Source organism: Canis aureus, chromosome 1 (assembly GCF_053574225.1).
Source record: "Canis aureus isolate CA01 chromosome 1, VMU_Caureus_v.1.0, whole genome shotgun sequence".
NCBI classification, from domain to species: domain Eukaryota; kingdom Metazoa; phylum Chordata; class Mammalia; order Carnivora; family Canidae; genus Canis; species Canis aureus.
Genome location: NC_135611.1, coordinates 69,051,062 through 69,076,913, shown reverse-complemented (window position 1 = coordinate 69,076,913; position 25,852 = coordinate 69,051,062). Strand labels below are relative to the sequence as shown.

Sequence of the window (25,852 nt, the reverse complement as noted above, 5' to 3'; positions counted from 1 at the left end):
ATCAAATCTATTTACAGGAAATACCGGAGACAAAGGGCCATGTGAAATCACACCATAAAAATACGTAAGTAGTAAAATTCAGATAGTCAGAAACTCTTTAGCAACATTTCTCACAGACCCTGGGAGGACCTGAGGCCCTTTCAAAAGACCCAAGGAGTCAAAACTATCTTCATAAATAGCATCTGCCTTCTTCCCTACGCTGACCTCTGCTCTGATGGTACAAAAGCAATAGTGGTTTTGTGGAACTCCTGGAGTGGCGGGGGGGGGCACCCCACAGCAGGGGGCATCATTGCATCCTTTACCACCACGTACGTTCGGGAAACGAATGCCCATTTCGCTACAGATCATCTCTTGATGAAGCAGAACTTTCATTAAGTCTTGATATTTGAATACATCTCTTTTTAATATTCTGTGTGATGAAACGGGAAGCACACATAAAGCCTCGGGTGTGTCAAATCACCAAGGAAGAGCACCTGTGAAGCATGTGCGACGCAAGCTGAACAAGCGGCTTTTTCCATGGAATGCCATTTCTTTAACAAACTGTGTTCACTCAGGTTTGGATACTGGGCAAATACTTTGTCAAAGATAAATAAAGTGAGCCTGTCAACGTCAAGGAAAACACTGACAGCGTTTGTTGCTGAAGATACAGTTTGAGCATTCGAGGGAAAAACCATGATTTGGGAAAATGTGTATCTACTACCATGAGCTTGACAGCTTCCCAGTAGCTAAATACTCTTCTAAGGAGATGGGTGGTGATATTCATGAATAAGATTTTTAAAATATTTTATAATTGACATATGTCAACATTTGGGAGATTTGCATAACTCAGTGAAGCAGTATTTTCCAAATAACCATGCTTGATGTCACTAAATTATGCAGGGAAAGGATCCACTCAAAGTGCATGACAGACCAATGGATTTTTAATTTAACAGAGTATAAAGAATTCATCGTCAGAGTTTCAAATTGCCCAACTTACCTTTAACAAACTACCACTTGTCAACTTTTGGTGTAGTATCACAGCAGAATGTCCACCATTCATGAGAAAGCTTAAAATACTCCTCCCCGTTTCCAACCCCACATCTGTGCGAAGCAGATTTTCTTCCTACACTTCGACCAAAACAACATATTGCGACTGACTGAATGCAGAAGCAGATATGAAAATCCAGTCATCTTCCATTAAGCCAGACATTAAAGAGATTTACAAAAATGGAAAACAGTGCCCCCTCTCTCATTTTTCCATTTTGGAAACTATGATTATGTTTCATTAAAAATATGCAGACATATATTAATATGATAGGTTTGCTGCCATTTAAAAAAAATTCATTTAAATTCAATTTGCCAACACACAGTCTAACACCCAGTGCTCATCCCATCAAGTGCCCCCCTCAGTGCCTGTCACCCAATCACCCCAACCCCCCCACCCACTTCCCCTCCAGCAACCCTTTGTTCATTTCCCAGAGTCAGGAGTCTCTCATAGTTTGTCTTTCTCTCTAATTTTTCCCACTCAGTTCCCCTCCTTTCCCCTATCATCCCTGTCACTATTTCTTATATTCCCCATAGGAGTGAAACCATATGATGACTGTCCTTCTCCGATTGACTTACTTCACTCAGCATCACAGCCTCCAGTTCCATCCACATCTATGCAAATGGTGAGTATTTGTCCTTTCTGATGGCTGCCATTATTTTTAAGTAACTAGTTTAAATAATCTACTCTGATTTTGAATATAGGCAATATTAATAGATACAACGCGTACAAACAATAGCTCTTCGGGGTTTTCAAGAATTCTTGAGAGTGTCAAAGAGACTTGAGGGCCTCTGCTGTGTAGGATAAGAACTTGGCTTTCTGCCATGTGGACACATACACACACACAAAGCAAGGAGTAAAAAAAAAAATACATGGAAAAGGAAATCTGAAATTTAGATTAAGAGATTTAAGAGACATATTAATAAATCACAATATCATAATTCACAGATTTGTTTGGACTCTGATTCAAACTATTTTTAAAGACGACAATGGTTAGACAGGAAGGGAAGCATACATGCCAACTGGCTATTTGATGATATACAAAAACGCTGATGGTGATGGCCTGTATTTTCAAAAGAGGACTTCATCCCTGTCAACTGAAATTGACAGATGGAATGATTAAGTTAGGAATTTGCTATAAAGAAGTCAAAAGGCTGAAGTGGTGAAATAAACAGGCAACGTGCTGGTAATTCTCAAGAAGCGGGAAGGGCCCACAGCAGTTTATTATACTACATCTTAGGTTTGTACGTGCTTGAAAAATTCTGTACTAGAAATATGTTTTAAGTGCAGTCTCTTTAGATACATAATGTACATTTATTTTTAAATAGTCAAAAGAAAACCTGTGTTTCTCTGAATCATAGCTGGCTTTGTTGAAGCTTATTAAATACTTCCATATTCTTTCCTCCTTTGTCCCCTTTAAATGAGAAAATGTCAGATGTTACATATTTTTTTTTAAAGATTTTATGTATTTATTCATGAGAGACAGAGAGAGAGAGAGAGAGGCAGCAACACAGGCAGAGGGAGAAGCAGGCTCCATGCAAGGGAGCCCGACGCGGGACTCGATCCCAGGACCCCAGGGTCACGCCCTGAGCCGAGGGCAGATGCTCCACCGCTGAGTCGCCCAGGCATCCCTCGAATGTCACACAGTAAGTCTATTTCTGATCATTTCAAGATTTATACGGTCTGAATTTGAAGCAGATTTCAGTACCATTAGTCTTAATCCTTGAAACAGGAATGAAGACGTGAAGGCCTGAGGAAGCTTAATCTAAGACATGGTGAAGATACTAAGTGAATTAACACTTGGGCTGAAATCCTCTGACTTGTACCTCACGACTTCCCTAGTAAGTGTGGTAGGAGTGGCAACTTTTTCTTGATAAGACAATAGTGACAGAATAATCCCGCCCCCCCCCCCCCCCGCCCCGTGTATAAACTGAGCAAAACCTGAGTGATCCACTGAAAACAGTTTGTTCTCTCTCTAATTACACTCGCATCTACTCACCAGGTACTCAGTGTCAAACATAATACGTATGCTGTTGAATTTATTAATACAATCTCGCCTTCTTCCAGAGAAGGATTGAGAGCAGCAATTTACATACATCATTTCCTTTATTTCTTTCACACAAAAAGACTGGGTATCCCTCCAGTCTACACTGAAGGAAGTGAGTTGCAGAGTTCAATAATTCACCCAAAAATATATTTGGTGGCCCGGCCTAGATGTGAAGCCAGGTCAGTCTGATTCCAACCCAGGCATCATTCTCAACCATTGGCCTGTCTGGTCCCAGAGTGTCATCTCTCTAAGAATCTGGCTAAACCTACTTTTTCCTATGTTACTACGTAGACATGACAAATCCAGAAATCAATTTACTAGGGCCGAAGCTCTTGATGTGTATCAGCGCAGCGTGTATCCTTTTAATGAAATCCCATCAAGGGACGCCTGGGGGGCTCAGCGGTGGAGCTTCCGCCTTCAGCCCAGGGCGTGACTCTGGGGTCCCAGGATAGAGTCCCGCATCGGGTTCCCTGCAGGGAGCCTGCTTCTCCCTCTGCCTGTGTCTCTGCCTCTATCTGTGTGTCTCTCATGAATAAAAAAATAAATCAAATTAAATTAAATTAAATACCATCAAATATACGCTTAGTGACAAAGTGTCATTAAGACCCATATACAACAGAAATAGAATTTCAGTCTTTTACCACCTAAAAAGCATAAAAATGCATAAAATTCACAACAGTAAAGTCTGTGACTCGGAGAAGGACCAGAAAGCTGGAGAAACCTAAAAGTTCGCACTGTGTGAAACCTGCAGTAAGAAGGTGACACGTTTTTTGGAAATACTTAGAATTTGCTCTTGTTCCACAAACACTCTACAAGCACACACCTAAAATCTATGGACACTTTTTTTCTATCCATTGTTTCGCTTTAAGGTCTGTGAACACTTTGTATCAAGTATCATAGCTTGAGAATATTTACCAGGTTGCGTCTCCCATGATGGGATTCTGAAGCCGGATGGCCACTCGCGCTCTCGCAAGAAGTCTGAGCGCCCAGAATGTTTCCCATCACCTCTTCACCAGGCAGGACAGCCAGCAACCAGAGCTGTTTTAACAGAAGCTGCTTCTGCAGAGCACCTAGAGTCTTCCCACCTAGCTTCCAGTCTGGGGCTGTGCACACTTGCACACACACCAAGTCCTCCCACTTCGACCCCTGGGGTCCTGAGAATGAAGCATTTTTTTTTTCTTTTAGAACTTAGAATTGCTTTATGTTTTCTTTAACTGTCACCTGGCGCTGCTCCACAATCCCGTGTGTAACCTGTATTCCACGGACCGTAAGAAGCAGGTAGGGAAGAGAGTCGCTCACGGTGCTGAGGTTTCCCAAGGAAGCATCTCGAAAGTGCGCCGTGACGGGTCCCAACCTCCCCTGAATCCTACATCTCCGCCACTGCCGACCGACAGACCAACGGCAGAGAGGACCACGGTGGGGTTCACATACCTGGCAAACACACCACTGCAGCTTTTGATCTTTCAATTCCCGCTGGCTTCCCTACAAGGCTGGGAGCGGCCGAGGTCAGGGGTTCGGAAGCCCCACGTGCTCCTACCGACGCCACCGTCGGCAGCTGACGGCTTTGCCCAAGGCAGAGACCATGACCGTTGGCACTAATTCAAACAGATTAGACCTTTATGGAACAGTTTACTTTAGCTTTTACTCATTTTTAGTACAATCTTCTTGCCCTAAACCTCCAACAAGAGGGCTAGGAGACCTTAGACGGCACGCACCACCGTCCTCAGAATTACCTTCTCTGGCTCTCTCCCTTGCACCATGCCTTGCCTCCAAACCAAAGCTGTGCAGCTTGCTTTTCCCTTGGGACATCTGATGAATGAACTTGCCCGGTCTCTCATGTAAATAAATCCCCGGAAGCTCCAACTGACCGCATGCCACTGGTTTTCAAGAAACATCAGGCAATCAGGAGATTAGTTAGTATCTTATATTAAAAAATTCTGTTACGCGAATATGGGCAAGCAGGCCCTCTCGTGCATTGATGGCGACATTATAAATGAAAACAAGCTCTCCGGAGATCAATTTCCAAGAACACATCCTCCAACTCAGCAGTTCCCCTCAGAAATTTATTCCACAGATAACTCACACATACATAAAAAAAAAAAAAAAAAGGTAAAATGTTACTCACGGACTACAGGTCTGGTTTATAAGGTCAAAAATTTGGAAACAATCCAAAAGTCCCATCAGCTGAGAACAACCACGGTATATCCATACGGCATCTAAAGCCATCATAAAAAAACAACGAGGACGCTCTTTACATTCCGATAGAGAAAGAGCTCCAATGACCAACCGACTCATTAGTTAGGCCCAAAATTTTATGTTTTCATGGCTGTTAATTACCTGAACCTATCCTGAAAGGAGAACAAATGTAACTCTCTCCCAAATAAATGGACATTGGCTTGAAAAGGGAGGTGCAGATTCTGAAATCTTCAATAAAACCTACTAATGACTAAAAATGACAAGACGCTACCGATATTCTAATTTTATGCCAGGTTTAGAAACTGTGTGCTACCGTTTTTATAAAATAAAAGGGGGGGATGTGTATATATGTATATATAACGTGTATTATTTATACATGCGTACATGCTCTCCACAATGATCCATCAGATGATCATCCATCACGGCCTCCTGGAAAGGCCAACAGTCTGCTGAAAGAGAGCCATGAGACAGACTCTTCTCTCTGGACATTCCTTCATACCTGTTGACTGTTTAAATTTCTCTTAAAGAAAAAAAGGTAATGAAAAAAAATGTTTTAAAATCTTTTTTCTTGTCTGTCTAAAAAAGTCCACATCACGAAAGACAGGTCTTCCCATGAAGATATTTAGTCTGCTATCGCTGCCCACCACAGAGGCTAGAGCATAGAAGTCACTACGGGAGGTCAACCTCCCCAAAGCTCGTGGGTAATTTTAATAGTCACTATTTAACTATATAAGCAAATGCATCAGCCCCCAGAGACGGAGGAGAGGAGGAAGGGTCGGGTTCTCTTCTGTACAACTCACGTATCGGAAATACAGAGCAGATCGCTGGTATTCACAGACTTTCTATGGTTTCTACCATCCCTGAGGAGCGTCTGAAGTTCCCATGACATCTAGTAAGTCCTCAGCTGGCAGAGACACGATTCTGTGACGTGCCATGACGCCGAGGGGCAAGGGCAGGTCGCCCGGACCAGCCAGGGCCCGGCTATGCTAAGAGCTCTGGGTCTACGGCCACTGTGGAGAGAGAGGAGACGTCGTTTCATGTTAAGAGATGAAACAAACAAAACTAACTGCTAGTTGACTGTCGCATTGATGACAGGATGAGGGGAATATGGAAATGTTCATGAGAGTGATAGGCCCCGGCCACAAAATAGAAGTCTCAGATAAATTAAAGACTGAAATGTCAAAAGCAGTGATGACTCAGACACATTGTGTGAACAGAACTACCAAATGCTCCAAAAGGAAGTAAGTAGAAAAGATGTGTGAATTTGTTTCAATAAGTGCTCCAGACAGTACAAAAATTGCTCATCAAGCAAGATAAGTAGTTAAGGTCTAGAGAGATCATTTACATTTCTCGGTTGTACTTTACTAATCTGAAGGAAGAAATTGTACGTTACAATGATTTTTTTTCCCCAGGTTGAGAATTGGCAATTGCCTTGGGGTTACATCCTTCCAAACGTCAAGAATCTATCGTTATCTTATTTTGACTAGAGATAAGCAGAGTTTGCGTGTCCTTCACAACCCCCCCTTCATACCAGCCCTTCATTCACATCTGCCACCGCGTGGGCAGAACGAGCGGTGGCTCCGGGGGAGGCGCAAGGACCCCCCAGTGCTGAGCTCCTAGGCCAGAGTCCAGGCGAGGAACCTGCTGGGCTGAGACGAAGACGAGTCTCCGGAGAGGTAGGCCACCCCATGCAGGAGGCTCAAAGTCCAGTAAAGAGCTGGCGCCTTCCTATAAGCCCAGAGTCTGGGTCTGCAGACAGGGTGGGAAATAAAGCTCATTCAGCAAGCGCCGGGCCATTCCTGCCTTAAAGGGTTAAGTGGTTCGATTTAAAAGAACGACTACTTAACATTCACCAAGAGCAGTTAAGTGGCTTTAATGATCCTACGGTTGCTTTCCCAGAGTTACAGGTTACTGCGTCACAGGTAGCAGGCACAGGTCTTCCAAAACTAAGGTACAGGGACCATATGGCCGGCAGTCGGGCGGGGCTATAAAATGGGGACAGACACCACCTCGAACGCAGAATCGGATTAAAATTCTGTCCCTCGGATGACAACTGAGACAGCAGCACCTGGTGCTAATCAGTTTGGGTTCAAAGGTAGGTTGCCCTTTGTAGAGAGCCAAGGACGCTGACCCTGAAATCGGCACCACGACAGGACACCAACGCCGGCTGTGCGGGAGATGCCCGGGACACCCCGGGAAAGTCGGTGTGCTCGAACCCAGGGCCCTGGCCCGCCCGGCCCCCTCTGGCCCCCTCCGGCCCCCGACGGAAAGGGCCTTCTGTTTGCTTTGCAGAAACCGCCCGTGGCTAACGGGATGTTCTCTCCCGCTCGCCACCTACAGAAAGTCCTGAGGTCACTACTCGGTAACATCACCCCTGTGCGGCCAACCACCTGCTTCGTGGGGCTTCTAAAGGGGCTCTGCGCCCCCCTACACCCCCCTGCTCCCTGCCACCCATCAAATACTTCTTAAGGTCACCCTTGAGACCTGCCAGTTCCCCTCCTCCCCCTGCCCTCCCTTCCCCCTCCCCTTTACCCTGCCCTCCCTCCCCCTCCCCCTGCCCTCCTCTTCACCCTGCCCTCCCCCTTGCCCTCCCCTCCCCTTTCCCCTGCCTTCCCCTTCACCCTGCTCTCCCCCTCCCCTCTGCCCTTACCCTGCCCTCCCCCTGCCTTGCCCTCCCCTCCCCTCACCATGCCCTCCCCTTCACCCTGCCCTCCCCCTCACCATGCCCCCCCACCCTCCCCTTCCTCCTCCCCCTGCCCTCCCCCTCTCCACTTCACTTTGCACAATCTGACGAGGGCCTACTCAGTGACCTCAGGCCAGTTAATCTCTGGAAAGCCCAACCCCCCCCCCAAAAGCCTGGAGAATGGAACCTTTCTTCGTTGGGCAACAGGGAAGACTCCCTGAGATAAGTCAGAGGATTCCTTAGCCCCGGGCCTCTCCTGCAGGAGCAGTCGGTAAAATGTCAGCTTCTGATAATCACCTGGTTGACGGCTTACTGGAGTTCATGAAAGATGCTCAAGTGGCCTTAAAAAATTAGACAGTGACTTTTGTTCCTTTCATTTAATTTTATTTCTGCTTTTAGTAGCTCTTACGGTAGGCCACTTGTTCGAAATCTTAATATCGCAAGATTCAAGGTCGCTCCATAAAAGCAGATATTTTGTTAATAGTAATATAATATCTCCTATTTACATGGCTCCACGAGAGACGACCAGGTCTTTTTTGTACTCTTGACCCTCTTCGCCTATTTTGCCTGCACCCCCCACCCCCGTCTCCTCCCTGCTGTCAACTAGCAATTTATTCTCTATACTTAAGAGTCTTTTTATTTGTTCATTTGTTTTAGTTTTTAGATTCCACATACATGTGAAATCATGTTTTTTTTTTTTTTTTTCTCTGTCTGACTTGTTTCACTTAGCATAATACCCCTTAGGTCCATCCGTGTTCTTGCTGATGGCAAGACCTCATTCCTGGCTGAGCAGTAGTCCATTGGGACATCTCCGTCCTCCATCATCTGTGGATAGACACTTGGGTGGTTTCCGTAACTCAGCTATGATAAGTAAACACACGGGTGCATACATCTTTTTAAATTAGCGATTTTGTTTTCTTTGGGTAAATACCTGGTAGTGGAATTACTGTATCGTATGGCATTTCTGTTTTCTTTTTAATTTTGGGGGGAATTTCCACACGGTCTTCCACACTGGCGGCACCAAATCCCATTCCCGCCACAGCGCATGAGGGTTTCCCTTGCCCTCCATTCTCCCCACCACTTGTGATGTCTTGTCTTTTCTACTCTAGCCATCCTGACTGGTATGAGCTGCTATCTCACTGGGGTTTTGATTTAATTCCCTGGATAGTTCGTGATGTCAAGCACCTCTCATTTGTCTATGGGCCACTTGCACGCCCGCTTTGCAAAAACGTCTATTCGCGTTCTCTGCCCATTTTTTAACTGAATGGGTTTTGTCGGAGTGGAGTCGCAGAAGTTCTTTCTACACACGGGACATTAACCCCTTCCTGGATACATCGCTCGCAATTATCTCCTTCCGTTCGATAGGACGCCTTTCTGTTTCGTTAATGGTCTCCCTTCCTGTGTAAAAGCTTATTCGGTGTAGCCGCAATAGTTCATTTTTGCTTTTGTTTCCCTCGACTGTTCCCTTTCTGAACAGCACAAAACCTCTCAAGTGACAGAGGAGCAGTTGCCAGGAGCAGGGGCTGGGCCTGCAGGCCGCGCTCTCGACGGTGCCCTCCTGACCGGGCTACAGCTTTGGGACAGAGCCCGATGAAAGGCCAGGTGATGTTTCCCAGTCTGCTCCTCAAAACACCACTTTTAGGAGCCCTCTTACTCCTGCTCCATGATGAAAAGTTTTCATTGACCGAGACGTGGAATAACCGCATCAGGGCCTCGAGGCCACCTGTGCCCAGCGGCAGCGGCTTCCCAGGCTCTTAGGGCTCCTCCATCACAGTACACGGAATCCCATGGATTCCCCAACCCCACTACCCCCCACCTTTGGGAAAACGCCAAGCCACGGAAAATAAATTCAGGAAATAACGTGAACCTAGGTAAGGTTCCGCAGGAATAACATGTATTCATCCTCAGGTTAGATTCAACTACAAGTGCCGCCTTCTGCCCTAGGTCCCAACCTGCATCCACGCGTTGAGAGTCACAGTGTCTACGCCTGGAGGATGCCCTGGGGACCTGCAGCCCCTGAAGTCCAGGCCGGAGACAGCGATCCTGAGAGATCCAGCCTCTGACTCCTAGGCCTGTGTACGGTTTTCTGATTTAGTCTCTGACGGCCTGTACCTTCGTGACAGCAGAGGGGCAGTACACAGCCTGTCAGGGGACAGCTCACACACGCACAGATGCAAGGCCACGAAGGGGAAATGGGACAAAGCCTAAGACACGAAGAGGATGCAGACAGGCTGGAGCAGAGGGGTCTCTTCCATGAGTCGTCATGTTAAAGGATCTCACCAATACCAGACTATTGGACCCTCACAACTACCTCTTAAGACTGATCACATTTTATGGACAAGAAAATTGAGGTCATCCAGCCGAGAAACAAAGTTTTATCTCCCAGGACGGTGTCCCTCAGACTATATTCCACAGGGCCCAGCACGTCGCATTTTAGTCAACACAGAAGCCAATCTAGTGTGATGGTGACAAGCGTGGGCTCTGCAGCCAGAGCACCTGGGTTTGAATCCTGGCCTCATTAGTTATGAACTACTGTGTAATCCTGGGCAGGGTACCTGACCTCTCTTGAGCCTTAGGCTCCTTCACCAACAAAATGGAATGGGAATATCTACAAAGTCGTAAAAACTTGTCATTTGATTGTGCATGCCAAGAGTGTTTTGCACATGGTAGACAGTACATGGAGCTTCAGCTATTTTGAAGAAAACAACAACAAAAAAATCACTCTCCAGTGTCCACACTCCCTCCAGGCACCAGTTTACCCAATATCTGAAGCATACCAGGGCAGAGGAATGAGAACTGCAGAGGCCAAGACCTTTGCACCACAAAGCCCTAAATGATTTCTCAGGAGTTCAGGGGTGAAGGTAAAAACGGGAGGTGAAGAACAATGGGAAGACTCCAGATTTCACGGATATATAAAACTTCAAAATGAATTTGGAAAATTCACTAGCTATTCGTTTTACCACACTCTCATAAACAAAAGAACGTCACAGCAACCAAAAAAAGCCAAAAGGACCTAATCTCTGAGTGATGACCCAAGAGTAGGTCACTGGTTACCTTATGGATATTCTTGCTGAGGAGGCAGGAGAGCTTCCTCACATACCAACTGTGGTCCCAGGTCCTGCAAAAGGTCAGTAGGAGAAAGAGGTGGAAGCTGTGGCTCCTCCCCGACAGAGACTAGAACGAGTCCTTCTGTTTACAGGCCCCGGAGGATGTGGATGTCACATGCCGGAAGAGGGACGAGGAAGAGAGAATCAATACCCCCATCCCAACAATGCGGACACTGCGTCATGATCACCTACTTATACAAGGCTTTGGAGGAAAGAGACCTTGATTTTTTTCGTTTCCTTATCCCTTATGAAGATCCGCCGTAGGAGAAGAGGTATCCAATGAGTGAATAAAAAAAGAAGGGGAAATGCAACAGACTAGCTGTAGGTTGGAATGAGGGAGGGGGGAAATCACAAAAAAAGATCTAACCCACCCGTCCACCCATCTCATAGGCCCCAGGGAAATTCTAACTACCAGCTAGGCCACAGAGTGCTCACGCGCCGCGTTGGCAGAGACGGACCGTTGCGGCTCCAAGAAACTCTCCTTACTTAAGTGTCAGTGGAGGACACATCAGAAGAAGTTAAATTCAAACCTCTTAAGCAGGAATAAGGATAAGAGAAAAATCTAAACTCACACTTGAAGCATCTCTCAACATATTGCTACAAAGGAAAATTTTCCTTTCAAATCAAGCATGACAGATACCAGCTTTGATATTCTACTCACCCTCCTGATAAGGACTCGGAATTACACACACACACGCCGGAGGGATGGAGATCCCAGGGCCGAGAGATGTAGGATTTTGCCGCCGGGCCCAAGTACATAGATTTTAGGCAGGCAAAACTCCAGATCATTTCAATGTGCGAAATGAAATCTCAGTCCCCTCAAGAACAAATCCTTGAGAATCTGGGTCTTCTTCTGTCCACATCTCCCCACATACAGCAGACGCCGGAGTGGCAGCTAATCTACGCTTCCTTTAAACAGGAACTTAGCTATTAGGACGGGTCCTTCTTACTGATACTTTCTCAAAACCTGTATCTCCTGGCCATGTTTTAATGAGAATGATCCTATTAACGCAGCCCCAGCTTATCTCATTTGCTCCCTTTTCTGCCATGGAGATTATACAAAAGGGGGAGTCACCACAAGCAACCTTTACAAAATCTCAACTTCCTGTCTTCCCGCTTGTTACTGTAAGAAGGATGAATTATTTGAGATTCTGTGGCCTAACCTACTTACTTCCTCTCAAGGAGGAACAGAAAATGAATAATGCCTTTCAAGAAAAAAAAAAAAAACGTACATACAAAATGAAATCGCAAACTGACATTAACAGGCCTATGGCACATTTAATATACTCTCATCAAATGCTTGTATTGGAAGTTCATTTTCAGTGTACAGAGTCTAAGATATCTCAGTTTGAGGCAAAAATATCCTGACAAGTGCTATCATATCATCAACATCGCTACACTAATAGAGTCATAATAGAAATTTTACACCCATTAAAGGGACTCAGAGGGCATAAAAAGAACAAAAACCTGTCTGACACAGATATGTCCATACGTATGCAAAACAGGCATAAACTCAAAAAAGAAAAACTAAAAGTAGTATCTTGTTCTTTTCTCTTATTTCATTTCATAATTTTTTGAAAGCTAAAAGTAGTATCTATTTTCTTACTCTGCTTCATATTTTTATAGAACACAGAGCTAAAATTAAGAGATTTAGACTCAATTTCTCTTTTGTATCTAATAAAGTAGAAATGACCAGATTCTATTTCTCTTGCGCAAGTCAAGTCTACAGGTTTATCTTGATAACCATTGGTAGCTAAATTCCTTATCAATAGATTGAACAGCCAAGCCTCAAATCCACCAAATAAGAACACACAGCAATAAGGTGAATTATTTAGACCACTCAACAACCTGAGCAGTACATTGACCTCTCGGGAATTTCGATTCATAGTTCAGGGTTCAGACAGCATAACAGATGAAGGGAAAATAATCAAATGATTTTGGTGCCTGAACAATCCTACTCAAAATGTTCTACTACTGAAGTAGTTCAATTGTACAAAATTACATATAACATAAAGCTACGGTCCGATCTTCAAAGAGCCTGGCATGCACTAAGTGCTCAAAAGAGTTTATAAGGTGATGGAGCTTCATTAAAAGTGAAACCGTCTGGTACCCAATGATCAACGCACGCAGTGGTATCCTTCTAAGTCACACTAAAGCTCTGCTTGATGGGCCGTAACTCACACACCAGAGATACTATCTGAGTTCCACTGCAACAGGGAACCACCCAATGAATAAAGACTCTTCACTTCATCTGGCAAGCATGAGCATACTCTTCTGGTTAAGGAGTATAACAGTAACCATAGCACTGTTGCTGAATGTATTATTAGTCATATTTCCTGTTTTCTTTTTTTTTTATTTTGATTCCAGCACTCTACAGTCAGCCCTGGCCCTAGCTTCTCCCCACCAATATCTCTACCCCTCCATTTAATTTTCTTCTTTCCTTTTATAATCCTGCCTTCTGAGTAAATCCCATCATCTTTTGTGTTCACTTTAAGAAATTTAGGTCCCAATATTTCTATTGACTGACTGATCTACATTTTTTGAGAACTAACCCTACTGCCTTTGCCTCCTGTAAAGACAGAACAAGTGAAACCACTTTATAAATCAGCCCGGTAACTCTCAAACCTAATCTGAGTTATGTTTTCTTAACAGTTTGTGATCATGTCAAGGCCATAAACTAGACCAAGGTGTTGTTTTCAGTAACTCAGTAATTGGTCTTTTCCTAATTCTTGGTGAAAGAGAGAAAGAGAGAAAGAGAGGAAAGAAAGAAAGAAAGAAAGAAAGAAAGAAAGAAAGAAAGAAAGAAGAAAAAAGAAAAGAAAAAAGAAAAGAAAAGAAAAGAAAAGAAAAGAAAAGAAAGAAAAGAAGGAAGGGAGAAAAGAAAGAAAAGTGAAGAGAGAATTGTGTTGCCATTATTTTTTCTGATACCTGTTTGCTATTTGCTTATCCTAGTAAACGAATGTATAAGAGCAAATATATTAATCCAGAAGTGGGTTTTCTCAAAAATATTCTAAGAATTACTTTTTTTCAAAACTAGGAACCTAGGGATCCCTGGGTGGCGCAGCGGTTTGGCGCCTGCCTTTGGCCCAGGGCGCGATCCTGGAGACCCGGGATCGAATCCCACGTCGGGCTCCTAGTGCATGGAGCCTGCTTCTCCCTCTGCCTATGTCTCTGCCTCTCTCTCTCTCTCTGTGTGTGACTATCATAAATAAATAAATAAATTTATTAAAAAAAAAAAAAAAAAAGAAACTAGGAACCTAAAGACATAACAAAACAATCATAAGCCAGTATCGTTTTCCCTGATGCCACCCCTTTCAAACTGCAGGATATGAACCTGGACAAGTTACTAAGTATCTCCAAGCACCAGTTTGCTCGAAAAGTGAAATACAAATACCAACTGCTCAAGGTTAGTGAAAGTATTTGAGATAGCACTCAGGGCCTACAGCAGCACCTGGGCAGACAGAAGGCACTCGGTATTTGTTGGATACATAAATAAATGAATTATTGAATGAATATAAAGTGCTAGCTCAATGCCTGCCATTCAGGAGGCCCTCAATGCACATTTATAGTTGACTTATCAACACGTGGAAGGGTTTGGCAGAGAGCGCCCCACCTCCCAGGTCCTTACCTGAGCAATGCGGCTAACGCCACATCAGTGGTGCCGCCGTGACACTCACTGTGTTCACCTCCACCTTTCCTGAGCAGGAGCACTGAACCGTGGCTTTGTGTTGTTGATGACCTCTCTACTGGACTGTGTGGGGGGCATTTCCTCAACTAGAAGTCAGACACATGGAGACCAAGGTCTGCTGCTTTCTCTGTAGCCCTAACCGGTTCATTCATCCGACCCTGGTCTAAGCGTGGATGAGGTGAAGCACTCAACTGAGACTTCCAAAAAAGAGGTGCTCAATAAATATTTGTCGACTGACAAAACACTGGCGTACAGAAAGGAGAAGAAAGAGAGCATTTTCCTAGTGTCTATAATACACATGCAATAAACCAATTCCAGGTCCACCATGCTCATCAGAAGTTCTCTCATCCAGGATCACCCAACTTCACTCGAGTTCCTCTCAAAAGTCCTCGTTCTTTCCCCCAAACCACCCCGTCTCCTCAGTGGGGATTTTCTTAAACATCTTCTTCAATCTGACTTCATCAATCAAACTCTGTTACATGGCACGGGGACCCTTTTCCGGGTGCTTTGCTTTCATCCACTTGCTGCATAGCCAATGCTATGATCAGTACACGCCAGTTCATAGTGTGCGACTATTTATTCATATCTTCGTGTGTCAGTAAAATAACGTAGTAAAGAGACAACCTGAGAATATCCCCATTGGATGATGAGGTCCTTTACAAAATGTGTTTTCTACGGATGCCCTGAATTTCAAGATGTCATAGACAAATACACACGCATAGGAAGGTATAAATAGTTCTCTTTAAATACAGTGCCTCCCGAATAAATGGTCCTCTTTGAACACAGTGTCCCCCAAATTCTCATGAGGAATCCTCAATGGGAGCAAGTAGAATAATCTACACCAGGAAGTCATAGTCAAAGAAGAAAACAATCAGCCCCAAACCCATCACTCTCACTGGATATACAATTCGGAAATTCCGTGATAGGAGGTAAAGAGCTCCTGAATAATTTCTGAAGGTTAAGCACTGGAAAAGGGAGGGCATACATTGTGCCATGTGTATATGATCAAATGGCATATTTCTGCATCACTCAACCCAGGAATCCGTCTCCTGACTCTGGCTCCCAAGAGGGTGGGTCCCTTGTTCTTTCCTACTGGTACCAAGTGCAGCTGCTTTACTCTTCTTAACAGAGCTGAGAGTCGCGTCCACTCCTGGCATTGGGTCTAGGGAATTCAAGGGCAGAGGCCTAGTCCTTTGGTGTTCAGCACTGTAAGAGCTCAATAAAATCTAGTTAACTGGTAGACACACTGCAAGAGGGATCACTCAGGGCACCCATCCTCAGAACCCCAGGGTACACCCCTGTCCCACAGCACAGAAAGTAACTTATCTTATAAATTTCCCATCCTAACTTTACCTGCCACAAAAAAAAAAAAAAAAAAAAGCCTTGGTTGAAACACAGATTCTTAGAAATAAACTACCAAACAGAGCAGTGGAAAATTATTCAAGAAGCAGCCCTCAATTACTCAAGGACTAATTCCACACGATACATATTTCTTCTTTCGTCTACTATCGAGTCTTTGAATTCTCACAACATTGATTGGATGATCTATAGGAGAACGGAGATGAACTACAACTCACTAAACCCTGTCAGGGTTTGTCAAGTTCAGTATCAGCAAATTGAGGATTTTTTTTTTTTCTGTCTAGATCATAGACCATAGACAGTTGGTTATAATTAGAATAAAGTAGCAAAGGGGTCTCGGAAATATAAGAGGGGTGGAAGGCAGGCCCTGCGTGGACCTTTCCCTAAATCCGCAGTCATTTGCGGACCCATTTTCTGACCCCCTAGAGTATAAATATCACTACCCCAGTTACCTATTTTCTCACGCTCATTTCCCAACAGACTCACACAACTAAAATATTAATTACAGCTCACGAATTCCCCTCACACCAACCCTTCTACTTTCAGTACCCTCACATTTCCACAATTAGGCATCATTTTAAGTTTGATTTATTTTACTTACTCCTACCTATTAAATGACTAGATTGGGATAAATAAATTACAGTTTATATTCAGCGTCATGTAAAAACACGGTCCCTTCTTGCAATGAGCTAATGCTATTCAAGATAAACTATTTTTTTCCTAAAGAAAAGAAATATCCCCTGAAGTATTGTGACAAGCCCACATAATATATATACCAGAAACCAATCTAATAATTTTAGCCAGGAATTAAATCACTCTGTTCTGCCCTTGACAACCTCCTTCCTGCCCTTCACGAAACCTGACTAAGGTAAAATGGTAATATGACTACCAAACACGTGAATCCATCTTTATAGTTCTCACAACCGTATTTTACTTTTCTCCTTTCAACAAAGGAAGTAAGGTCAGCACTGTTGCTCCATTTTCCAGATGGGGAGATCAATCCAGGCTGAACCAGGTAAAATGACTCACACAATGCGATACATTTAGAGGCTGAATTGTCTTTGATTGCTCCATCCACAGCCACAAGGACTCCCCAAGTGAAGGAAAACAGGCACTGCCCTCCACTCAGCATGTGTAAATGTGAAACTCAGCATCCCGGGCAACACCTGATCCTCTGCTCTGCTTGCCCTCTCCTTCCGCCTGCGTGATCTTCTTGCATTGCATCACCTACGTGGACCCCCCCTCTATTCACCTTGCAAATGACACCACTCAAGACCATCCACGAGCAGAAAATGACAACAAGCTCCTGTTAACAATCGTTTTTTACATCAGTAATGATTCGGTGTTGACATCCAGGGCATGCCCACCTCAGTTCTAAGGGAGCCCAGGGAGGATTATTAGTCCTACTCGGAAAAGGTAGGGCTGATTGATTTTGTTTTATTTGTTTTTTTGCCAAACAGGAATCAACAACTCCTTTAGTACTGAAAACAAACAGAATGAAAAGAAGCAAAAAAAGGAGAGGAAAATAAAAAATAAGGTAGGGGAGTAGCGGGTGGTGGGGAGGTATAAATAGAACTAGAGGAGCACAAATACACTTTGATCACTAAGATGCTTTCCCTTCAGAGGGCTGCCCTCTTTTGCCTGAGAACAACCTGTGTCCCGAAAAGAGGCCTTGAATTCCTGGAGATAAACCGGCACCCTCCAAAATCACCAAAGGGATCTTATCGGACAACGGCTATACTCTTTGTCGAGATACGTTCAAAAGTTGACACGCCTATGCTCATATGCTGGAAAGTCCCCACAGCCCTTTGACATGATGGTTGGCACAATTCAGCCCATGCTGGATTTAAGCCACAAAGTCAAATAACTTGAACGCCCCAAAGCTCTCATTGTAAATTTCACCTACAAAATTTTAACAAGTTCCAGAATCCTCCATACCACTGTGTTACAACAGCTAATGTTAGCTCACAAGTGCTTGGTTCTAGTTTTCCCATCTTTTCCATTCCAAGTAATAAAACTATTTACTTTCGGTAGAAAACAGAGTTGAAACGCAAATCAAGGATCCAGTAAAAGGGCCAGTCCACAAATTATTATCCGGGACAATCTTCGGAACCTTTCCTAATGTTTTATCTGAGCCTCCGTCACACTTCATGTCCAGACTTTCACGCATCCAAAGCAGCCCCCACAAAACGATGCTTTGCTGCCAACCCTGTCCCACATTCTCCTTCCCGATCTCCAAACACAGCTTTCAACATTTGCAAATACACCAAGCAATTTGTTTCAAAAAGCAAATCTTACCTAGTGGCGGTGAAGAAATAACTCTCTGGTGGTCTTTAGGATTGTTTTTCCACCCCCAAGACGTCTCCTAAAGGTCCAGCATTAGTTGAAAGAGAGGAAAAGTAAAAATCAATACGTTGTCATAAAAAAAAAAAGAAAGAAAAAGCCTTCAAATCCCCCATTAATATGTTTTAATTTTGAATCACTGACCTATGGCATAATTTCACACAATACCACTCCTTATATTAAAAATAAACCAGTCTTGAATGAGATGAAAAGGGTTTTATCATTCATCCCCTCCCCTTATCCTAAATCCCTAAATTGAAGATATCCCCCTTTCTATGACCAGCAGGTGAAAGTTACAGGCATCCTTCGACTCCACTTTAATTTCTTGCAGGGCTTTTATCTTTAAAATCAAAGTTACTCGGACTGGCAAACGGAGAGATACTATGTAAGCAGTTCTTTCCCACGTAGGCGAACGTTTTAAATCACGACTGATACAAAGTATCCAGAAACAACGTTTTCACCAGCGCAACAAAATTATACTCTTGGAACCTGAGAGGGACCACTTATCCTATGACTCTATGTAACTGCACGGTTAAGAGACTAACCGCCGGCCTTTAATCCTATTTATTAGGGGATAAACATGACCGGCTTGTTACAAAAGACAAATTCCAACCCGAGGATCTTTTTTTTTTTTTTTTTTTTTTTGTGCGCAAGTTCTGAACGCTCTGCATTTCTGTGAACGTTCAGAAATGAAACGACTCACTGTGGACACCCCCCTCTTCTCCACCACCACCACCCCCCCCCCCCGATTAAAAGTTGGTCAAAGACAAAAAATGATGAGCATAAAAGCAAACAACGGTGCCTAACCCACTTACAGACCTATCTCAGACCCGGGGATCCAAGGCAAGCGCCCTCCCCGGCCCCCCCACCGTGTTAGGGACCCGGGGGGGCTCCGGGTCGGGCCTTCCCGGCAGCTGCGCGGTCGGGGCCGCATCTACGCTCACATCTGGCCGCTCGCTCAGGTCGTCTAATTACTTCCACGTCTGAACAGACTACGTAGCTGCGAGCAAAGGCCAAACTTTGCTCTCGGCCTCCCTAACTTAAAGACGCGTGTAACCACTAGAGGTCTCCCCTTGGCCAGTTTTGCACGTTCGCTATTTTTGCTGCACTTGAAACTTTCCGGAGAAATGCTCTCTACTCGAGTCAGTGTTTTTCTGAAAACTTGCGCAAAAATCCACGCGACCGAGGCGGCCAGCACACGCGCCGTCGGGCCCACCCCCACCCCACCCCCGCCCGCCCCGGGCCGGGGAAGGTGCCGCACACCAGCTCTCGGAAAAACCAACAGGAGGACGCGCTCGCCCGGCCGCCCTCCCCGCCCCCCCTCCCCACCGCCCCCAAAAAACCTTATTTCTCATCTCAGGTTCCCTTCACTCAAACTTAGAACAAAAAAATAAATAAATAAATAATTCTTCCCCCTTTTAAATCTATTTTTGTTTCTCTGGACTTCGCTTTTCGGATGCATTTGTCTGGCGGCGGCGCCGAGGTGGGAAAGGAGCGGGGCCTCGGGATGCAGGGAGGGGGAAGGGCCGGGCTCGCAGCGCCCGAGGAAGTTGCATAAGGAGACACACTCCGTTTTTTGGGTCCCCCTCAAAAAAAAAATTAAAAAAAAAAATAAAAATCGGCGGGGAGGGGGAGGAAAAGGAAGCGGGAGGGGGGGAAGGGGGAGGCGGGGAGGAGGGAAACCGAAGCGGCGTTTACCTTGGTCTGCCCGTGCAGGGGTGCGGAGCGGGCCCCGGCTCGCCGCCCCCACCTCTGCCCGCGCGCAGACGGACACACGGATGGCGGCGAGGGCGGGCGGGGCGGGGAGGAAGCCGCCCGCTTTGAAACTTTCTCTCACGGTCGCGCTGTGGGCCCCGCCGCGGCCAGAAGGGGGGGGGAGGGAGGAGGCGATCCGAAGGCCTTTTTCTTTAAAGGTAATTAAAGTTTCGGCCCCGGCGCAAAAGTTGCGCCCCCTCGCGCCCCCCGCGCCCCCGGGGCTCCCTCCCCGACCCCCTCCCCTGCAGCTCGCGGGGCGCGCGGCGGATGCCCGGGCTCCTGCGCTTCCCGGTCCCCACCCCCCCCACCCCTGCCGGGCCCAGGGCGCGAGTGTGCAAGACCCATTATTCCGGAACGGCACACGCACGCGGCGGGGGGGCGGCCTCCCCGGGAGGAGGGCGGCGTAAACAAGTTGCAGGGGGAGCCCCCCCTCCCGCGCCGCCCCTGCGCCCCGCACCCAACGCCGCGACGGCCCGCGGCCCGCGCCCTCCCCCTCCCCCCTGCCCCCGCCCCTCCCCCCGCGCGCGCGCGCGGACGGCCCCGCCGGGCCCGCGCCGCCTGGCTCCCGCGAGCACTTTCCTGCCTCGGGCAGAAATAAACCGGAGGGTTTATTTTTGTGCAACTTTCCCAAAATGGCGGAAATTGGAGCCGATCTATATGAAATTCTCACACGCTCGGCCGGGAAGGGGGAGGCGGCGCGGAGGGAGGCGCAAACTCTCGGCCGCCGAGCCCCGCCGCGGGTCCGCGGGAGTGTGCGTGCGTGCGGGTGTGCGTGTGCGCGCGGGCCCCGGGCGCGGGGCGCGGGGCGCGGGGCGCGGGCGGGGGCCGGGGCGGGGGGCAGCGCACCCACGCGGGGCCCGCAGCCGGGGGCGCCGCCGCCAAGTGGCCCCGCGCCCTTCCCGCGCCCCCCGCGCGCCCCGCGCCCTCCCCGCGCTCCGCGCCCCGCGCCCGCCCTCCCCGCGCGCCGGCACAAAGGCCACACGGGCGGAGGGGGCGCAGGGGGGCGGCGCGCGGGGCTCGCGCTGCCCCCGCGCCGCCCCCGCCGCCGCCCCCCTGCGCGCCCCCCCCCGCGCGCCCCCCCTGCGCCCTCGGGCGCGCTCCCCGCCGCCGCCGCCGCCGCCGCGCTCCCCGCCGCGCGCCCGCTGCCCCCGAACGCGACCCGAGTGCGGGGCGCGGGGGGCGCGGGGCGCGCGGGGCGCGCGCGGGGGCCGCGGGGAGGCCGCGGGGAGGCCGCGGAGCCCCCTCGCACCCCGCCCGCCCGCCCGGGCGCCCCCGCCGCCGCCGCGCCCGGCGCCCTCCGCGCGGCCCCCACACCCTTCCCCGGGTGCGCGCAGGCAGAAAAATACAAGTCTCTCCTCCCCCCATTTTTTCCTTTCTCTTTTCTCGCTCTTTTGTTCCTCTTTCCTACTCGCGCTCACTCCTGCGCAGGGAGATGCCCGGCGGCGCCCCCCCGCGCCCCCCGCCGTCCCCGAGTCCCTCGCCCACTTTTTCTCGCCGGGATTAAGTTTTGAGCTGTTTCCCGGCGGCGCCCGGGGCGGGGGGAACCCCCTCGTGTCCCCCCCTGCCCGGGGCTGCTCCGCGGGGCGGCGTGCGCCTCCGGCCCCCCCGAGGTCGCTCCAACTTTCCTCCTCGCCCCGGAGAGGGCCCGGGCGGCCGAGCGCGCGGACCGACCTGGCGACCCGCGGGCGCCGGGACCCGATCGGCCGCTCCTTACCCCCAAATTCGCTCGCTTTTTTTTTTCTCCGTCTCCCGAGTAGTCCTGACAAATGGTCCAGGGCTGCGGGCGCAGTGCGCATGTGCGCGTGGAGCCAGGGCCGGGGAGAGGGAAGCTGCGCTGGAGCCGGTGCCGCCGCCGCCGCCGCCGCCGCCGCCGCCGCCGCCGCCGCGAGGCTCGCTCCGGCCGCCCTGCCCGCGCGCTGCGCCCCCGCCGCTCCCGCGCGCGCCGCCTCAGGTGCATCCCGCCCGGGGCCCCGCGCCCGCCGCCCGCCGCGCCCGCCACGGCCCAACCCGCCGGGAAACGCCGCTCAGGTCATGCATCTCTTTGTCTATTTGGCACTTTACTTTTTTTTTTTTTTTTTTTTTTTCTCTTTTTGGGGAAGGGAGAAGGCGATGCTCGGAGCAGCTAATCCGGGCTGCAAGGCTGCACTGCAAATGTGCAAATGGACCCGTGCAGCCATTAAGGAGCGCGGCCTCCCCTCTCCCTTCCCCTCCCCTCTCCCCTCCCCAGCTCTTGCACAAACGCGACCCGGACCGCTAAGTGCGTGCCACAGGTCACGAAAAATGGGAAATAAAGTTTGAAGCTCCTGGAGCCGTCCCCCCCCCCACCACCACCCGCTCCCCTGCTCGAGGACTGCAGGGGGCACGACCCGCGCGCTCCTCCCTTCCCTCCAGGGTCGGCCTTCGTGGGAGCTGCCACGCGCTAGGCCTCTGCTGTGGAATCTGGCTCGGTTGCTGCACCAGCTTCTGCGAGTGCGCGTGTCGGGACCCGGGCGGCGGGCAGAGCCGGTCCTGGCCTCCCAGGGCAGCCCCTCTGCATGGCGATGGCCTCCAGGCGACACCTGCCTCCGCAAGGCGTCAAGGCTGCAGCAAGGAGGCCCAGGCGCAGCCCAGGCGACACCTGCCTCCACAAGGCGTCAAGGCTGCAGCAAGGAGGCCCGCGTGCGCGTGCGCTAGGGACGGCCTTCCCCTCCCTTGCAGGCCTCCTCTGGGGCCGCCGCCGTGCTCCTTTCCTACCAGATGCAAGTGCTCTTTTCCTACCAGATGCAAGTGCTCATTTCCTACCAAATACAAGTGCTCCGTTCCTACCAGATGCAAATGCTCCTTTCCCACCAGATGCAAGTGCTCCTTTCCCACCAAATACAAGTGCTCCTTTCCTACCAGATGCAAGCGCCTTTCCTACCAGATGCAAGTGCTCCTTTTCCACCAAATACAAGTGCTCCTTTCCTACCAGATGCAAGCGCCTTTCCTACCAGATGCAAGCGCCTTTCCTATCAGATGCAAGTGCTCCTTTCCTACAAGTATCACAAAAGAATTGGAGTGATTGAAGTTATGATAGACATTGTTAAGGTCAGTAACACTTTGCAGTTCGGGGGGGGGGGGGGGATTAAAAAAAAAAAAAAAAGAGTAGCATGTGCGCTTTCCAGAATGGCAGGAGCCAGTGTTAACATTTGGCAAGGGTGGGAAAGTCCGGGAGAGGCCCCGCTGGCCCTCAGAGTGGACTTTATTTTGCATCTCGTAAAAGGTAAAGGAGGCCTTTTTCCGAAATTACTGCCTGGGGCCTAGAATTTAAATATATCACAGATGGAAATAATGTATTAAAAATCCTGCTTCAAAATGTAAGTAATATTATTTCTTGATTGAATTTTTTTTTTTTACTTAAGGAATATTCCTTGAACCAGTTTCAGAAAATAAACTGTTAAATTTCCTTCCTTAGGACCATGAGATTACCCCCAGAGAAGCTGACCACCCCACAGTTTCTTCCGTTGGTATAGTGACCAAATTCTCCAAACCAAAAATCAGGACACATGGCTTGCCGCGTACTCAAGAACAAAGGGACAAACCCCATGAAGGTGAAATGAGCTAATAAAATCTGCTCATATGCTGGGCAGCCATTGGTTTAGGGGGTGTGAAGAGCAGGTTGGGTGGGTAAGAGCTATAGATAATCTCAGACCGCCGGTTAACTATTGATTTCACCCACCACTTCCAACCCTTTTCCGGGCTGCTCCCAAACAGCCTAATTAACTGATCTGAATTTCAGCTTCTCCCCTTTTCTCCTTAGCCCTTGAATAATAAGCAGCGAAATGGTCAAAGGCAGACTAGGGGAGCAGAAAAGAAAGGCCGTGAACTATGTGCAAAACTAAGACCATGCAAAAAAAAAAACAAAACAAAACAAAAAACCACAACCCTTAAATTTTAGATTTTTTTTTCTAAAAATCCATTTTAGATTTATTCTCTCTAGATAATTTCTGGATGATATTTCTTATTTCTAAACTTATGTTAACTTCTGGATGATATTTCTCTCTAGATAACTTCTGGATATTTCTGATTTCTAAACTTATGTTAATGGCCTACTTGTGCTGAGCAATCCCCTGCAAGGTGGTGGGGAGTAACAACAGAGGAAAACTAGGCCAGGAGGAATTCAGTCTGGCAAGAGTCTAGCGAGCTGGGCATTGCGTTACAGTGTGGCGTGGCGTGGTGGGGTAGGCCGAGCAAGTGCGGGCCAGGAGCCCCTATGGCAATACGGACAGGTTTTCCAGAAAAAGTCACAGCCTAGCAGATTCTTGAAGGACAGCCATCCCTGGTGTGTCATTCCACTTTTCCTCTGGGAAAATGATCCAATCAGAGAAAGACCGGTGGAGGCTCTCAGCAACACCTGGCCTTCGTCCTGCAGAGATCATCCATGAAGCCTCAAGAACTTTGTGTCGGCGGTTCCCAAGCTGTAGTTCAGGGCGGGAGATCTTCCGCGGGCACTCACAGGTAAAAACAAGACCACTACCACGTATCTGGGCCAAGAAACCGTCGGTGCCCCCAGCCGAGACGGAGGCGGATGCAGTCCTGGACTGGAGACGACGCTCAGTAAGCCAGTACTCTTCCGGGACCTCTCTGCACCTGCTCCCCAAAGGGGGCCATCCCAGTAGAAGCTTCGCTGTTCCTCACGTTTCCACCACGTGGTCACTGCTTCATTTCCATGAGGAATCCCTTCTTTCCAGCTTCACTTAATCTCATCACCCTCCACCACTGCCCTCTTCCCGGGCCACCCTGCTCTACCCTCTTGACACCCACCAACCACCAAATCTGTCCCTCACGTGGCATTTCAATTTCCTTGGCACCTCAAACTAAAGTATTAGCTCATTCCTTTATTATCCTTCGTAGTGATGTATTTAAACCCAAACTTATTGCCCCCAAATGACTTCAGGTCCCTCCATTCCTAAATGTTGTGAAGCTAAAATGGTTTTACATGGAAAACATTTTAAACAAGTCACCACATTCATTCTTTAGAGGTCTTTCAAGGCATCCTATCACGTCTCAGTGAAGGTCATGTAAAGCCTCTCTCACTGGACTCTTAATTCTAGGAAACAAACTGAGGGTGGCGGCGGGAGGGGAGGTAGGTAGGGGCGATGGGGTTTTGAGGTGAGGGCCATGAAGAAGGGCACGTGACGTAAGGAGCCCTGGGTGTTGCGTGCAACTGAGGAATCCCTAAATTCCACCCCCGGAAACTAAAAATACGATGTATGTATGTTAACTAAATTGAATTTAAATTAAAATTTAAAGAAAATAAAAAGTAAAAATAAAACCTCTCTCACTGTACTCCATTGTCTTACCTCCACTCTGCGTGAACTTCAATTTAAAAGCTAAACTCCTTCTTCTTCCTAACACTAAACTTGTCCCACCTCCTGTTGGTAGGACTCACTCTTCCTGTCCCAGAACAGTTCCAGGGTGACCTCCTCCATGGGCCGGCCCTCACAAATTGAAATTGGAGTGAAGTCCAAGAGATTTGCATTCTAATCCAGTCCTGCCACCACCCACTGGGAACCATTAGGCAGGTCACCTCACATTTCAGGGCTTCAATTCTCTCACTAGCTAGACAAAAAAAAAAAAAAAAAACAGAGTAATTGATTTCTGAGGCCTCTTTGAAATCCATGTCCTTCTC

General features: G+C 48.0%; 2 protein-coding genes across 10 annotated transcripts in view; one reads left to right on the top strand and one right to left on the bottom strand.

The window, feature by feature from the left end:
- The window catches only part of L3MBTL3 (L3MBTL histone methyl-lysine binding protein 3), a 120,867-nt gene extending 98,801 nt beyond the window's left edge, over positions 1-22,066 (bottom strand). For 2 of the 7 annotated variants that reach the window (XM_077902767.1, XM_077902816.1), the window contains exons 1-2: positions 21,917-22,066; positions 18,403-18,469 (exon numbers count right to left, since the gene is read on the bottom strand). The gene's annotated coding sequence lies outside the window, so the exon portion shown is untranslated. Of the gene's footprint in view, positions 1-976; positions 1,108-18,402; positions 18,470-19,266; positions 19,550-20,145; positions 20,391-20,872; positions 20,895-21,873 lie in introns of those variants that run through there. The other 5 variants (XM_077902788.1, XM_077902800.1, XM_077902778.1 and 2 more) reach the window with 5 other exon arrangements.
- A 93-nt stretch (positions 22,067-22,159) lies between these two features.
- Positions 22,160-25,495, top strand: LOC144316977 (uncharacterized). Of its 3 annotated transcripts, none has more exons than XR_013382831.1 (4): positions 22,160-23,268; positions 23,444-23,537; positions 23,636-23,771; positions 24,227-25,495. XR_013382831.1 is itself a non-coding variant. In XM_077902753.1 (4 exons), exons 1-4 carry the CDS (start codon positions 22,737-22,739, stop codon positions 24,919-24,921), a joined length of 927 nt encoding a protein of 308 aa, XP_077758879.1. In that variant the 5' UTR covers positions 22,160-22,736; the 3' UTR covers positions 24,922-25,495. The 3 variants fall into 3 exon arrangements, 1 of the variants encoding a protein (XP_077758879.1); XM_077902753.1 differs by lacking the exon at positions 23,444-23,537 and having other exon boundaries at positions 22,160-23,092; positions 23,163-23,268; positions 24,593-25,495; XR_013382828.1 differs by lacking the exon at positions 23,444-23,537.
- The last annotated feature ends 357 nt before the right edge of the window (positions 25,496-25,852 follow it).

Excerpts from the sequence above, each read along its gene's own strand:
- LOC144316977 (XM_077902753.1), top strand. The coding sequence starts at position 22,737 with ATGGCGATGGCCTCCAGGCGACACCTGCCTCCGCAAGGCGTCAAGGCT. Across the intron at positions 23,269-23,635 it reads TTATGATAGACATTGTTAAG|GACCATGAGATTACCCCCAG; the intron begins GTCAGTAACACT and ends TTCCTTCCTTAG. Across the intron at positions 23,772-24,592 it reads AAGGGACAAACCCCATGAAG|AGATCATCCATGAAGCCTCA; the intron begins GTGAAATGAGCT and ends TTCGTCCTGCAG.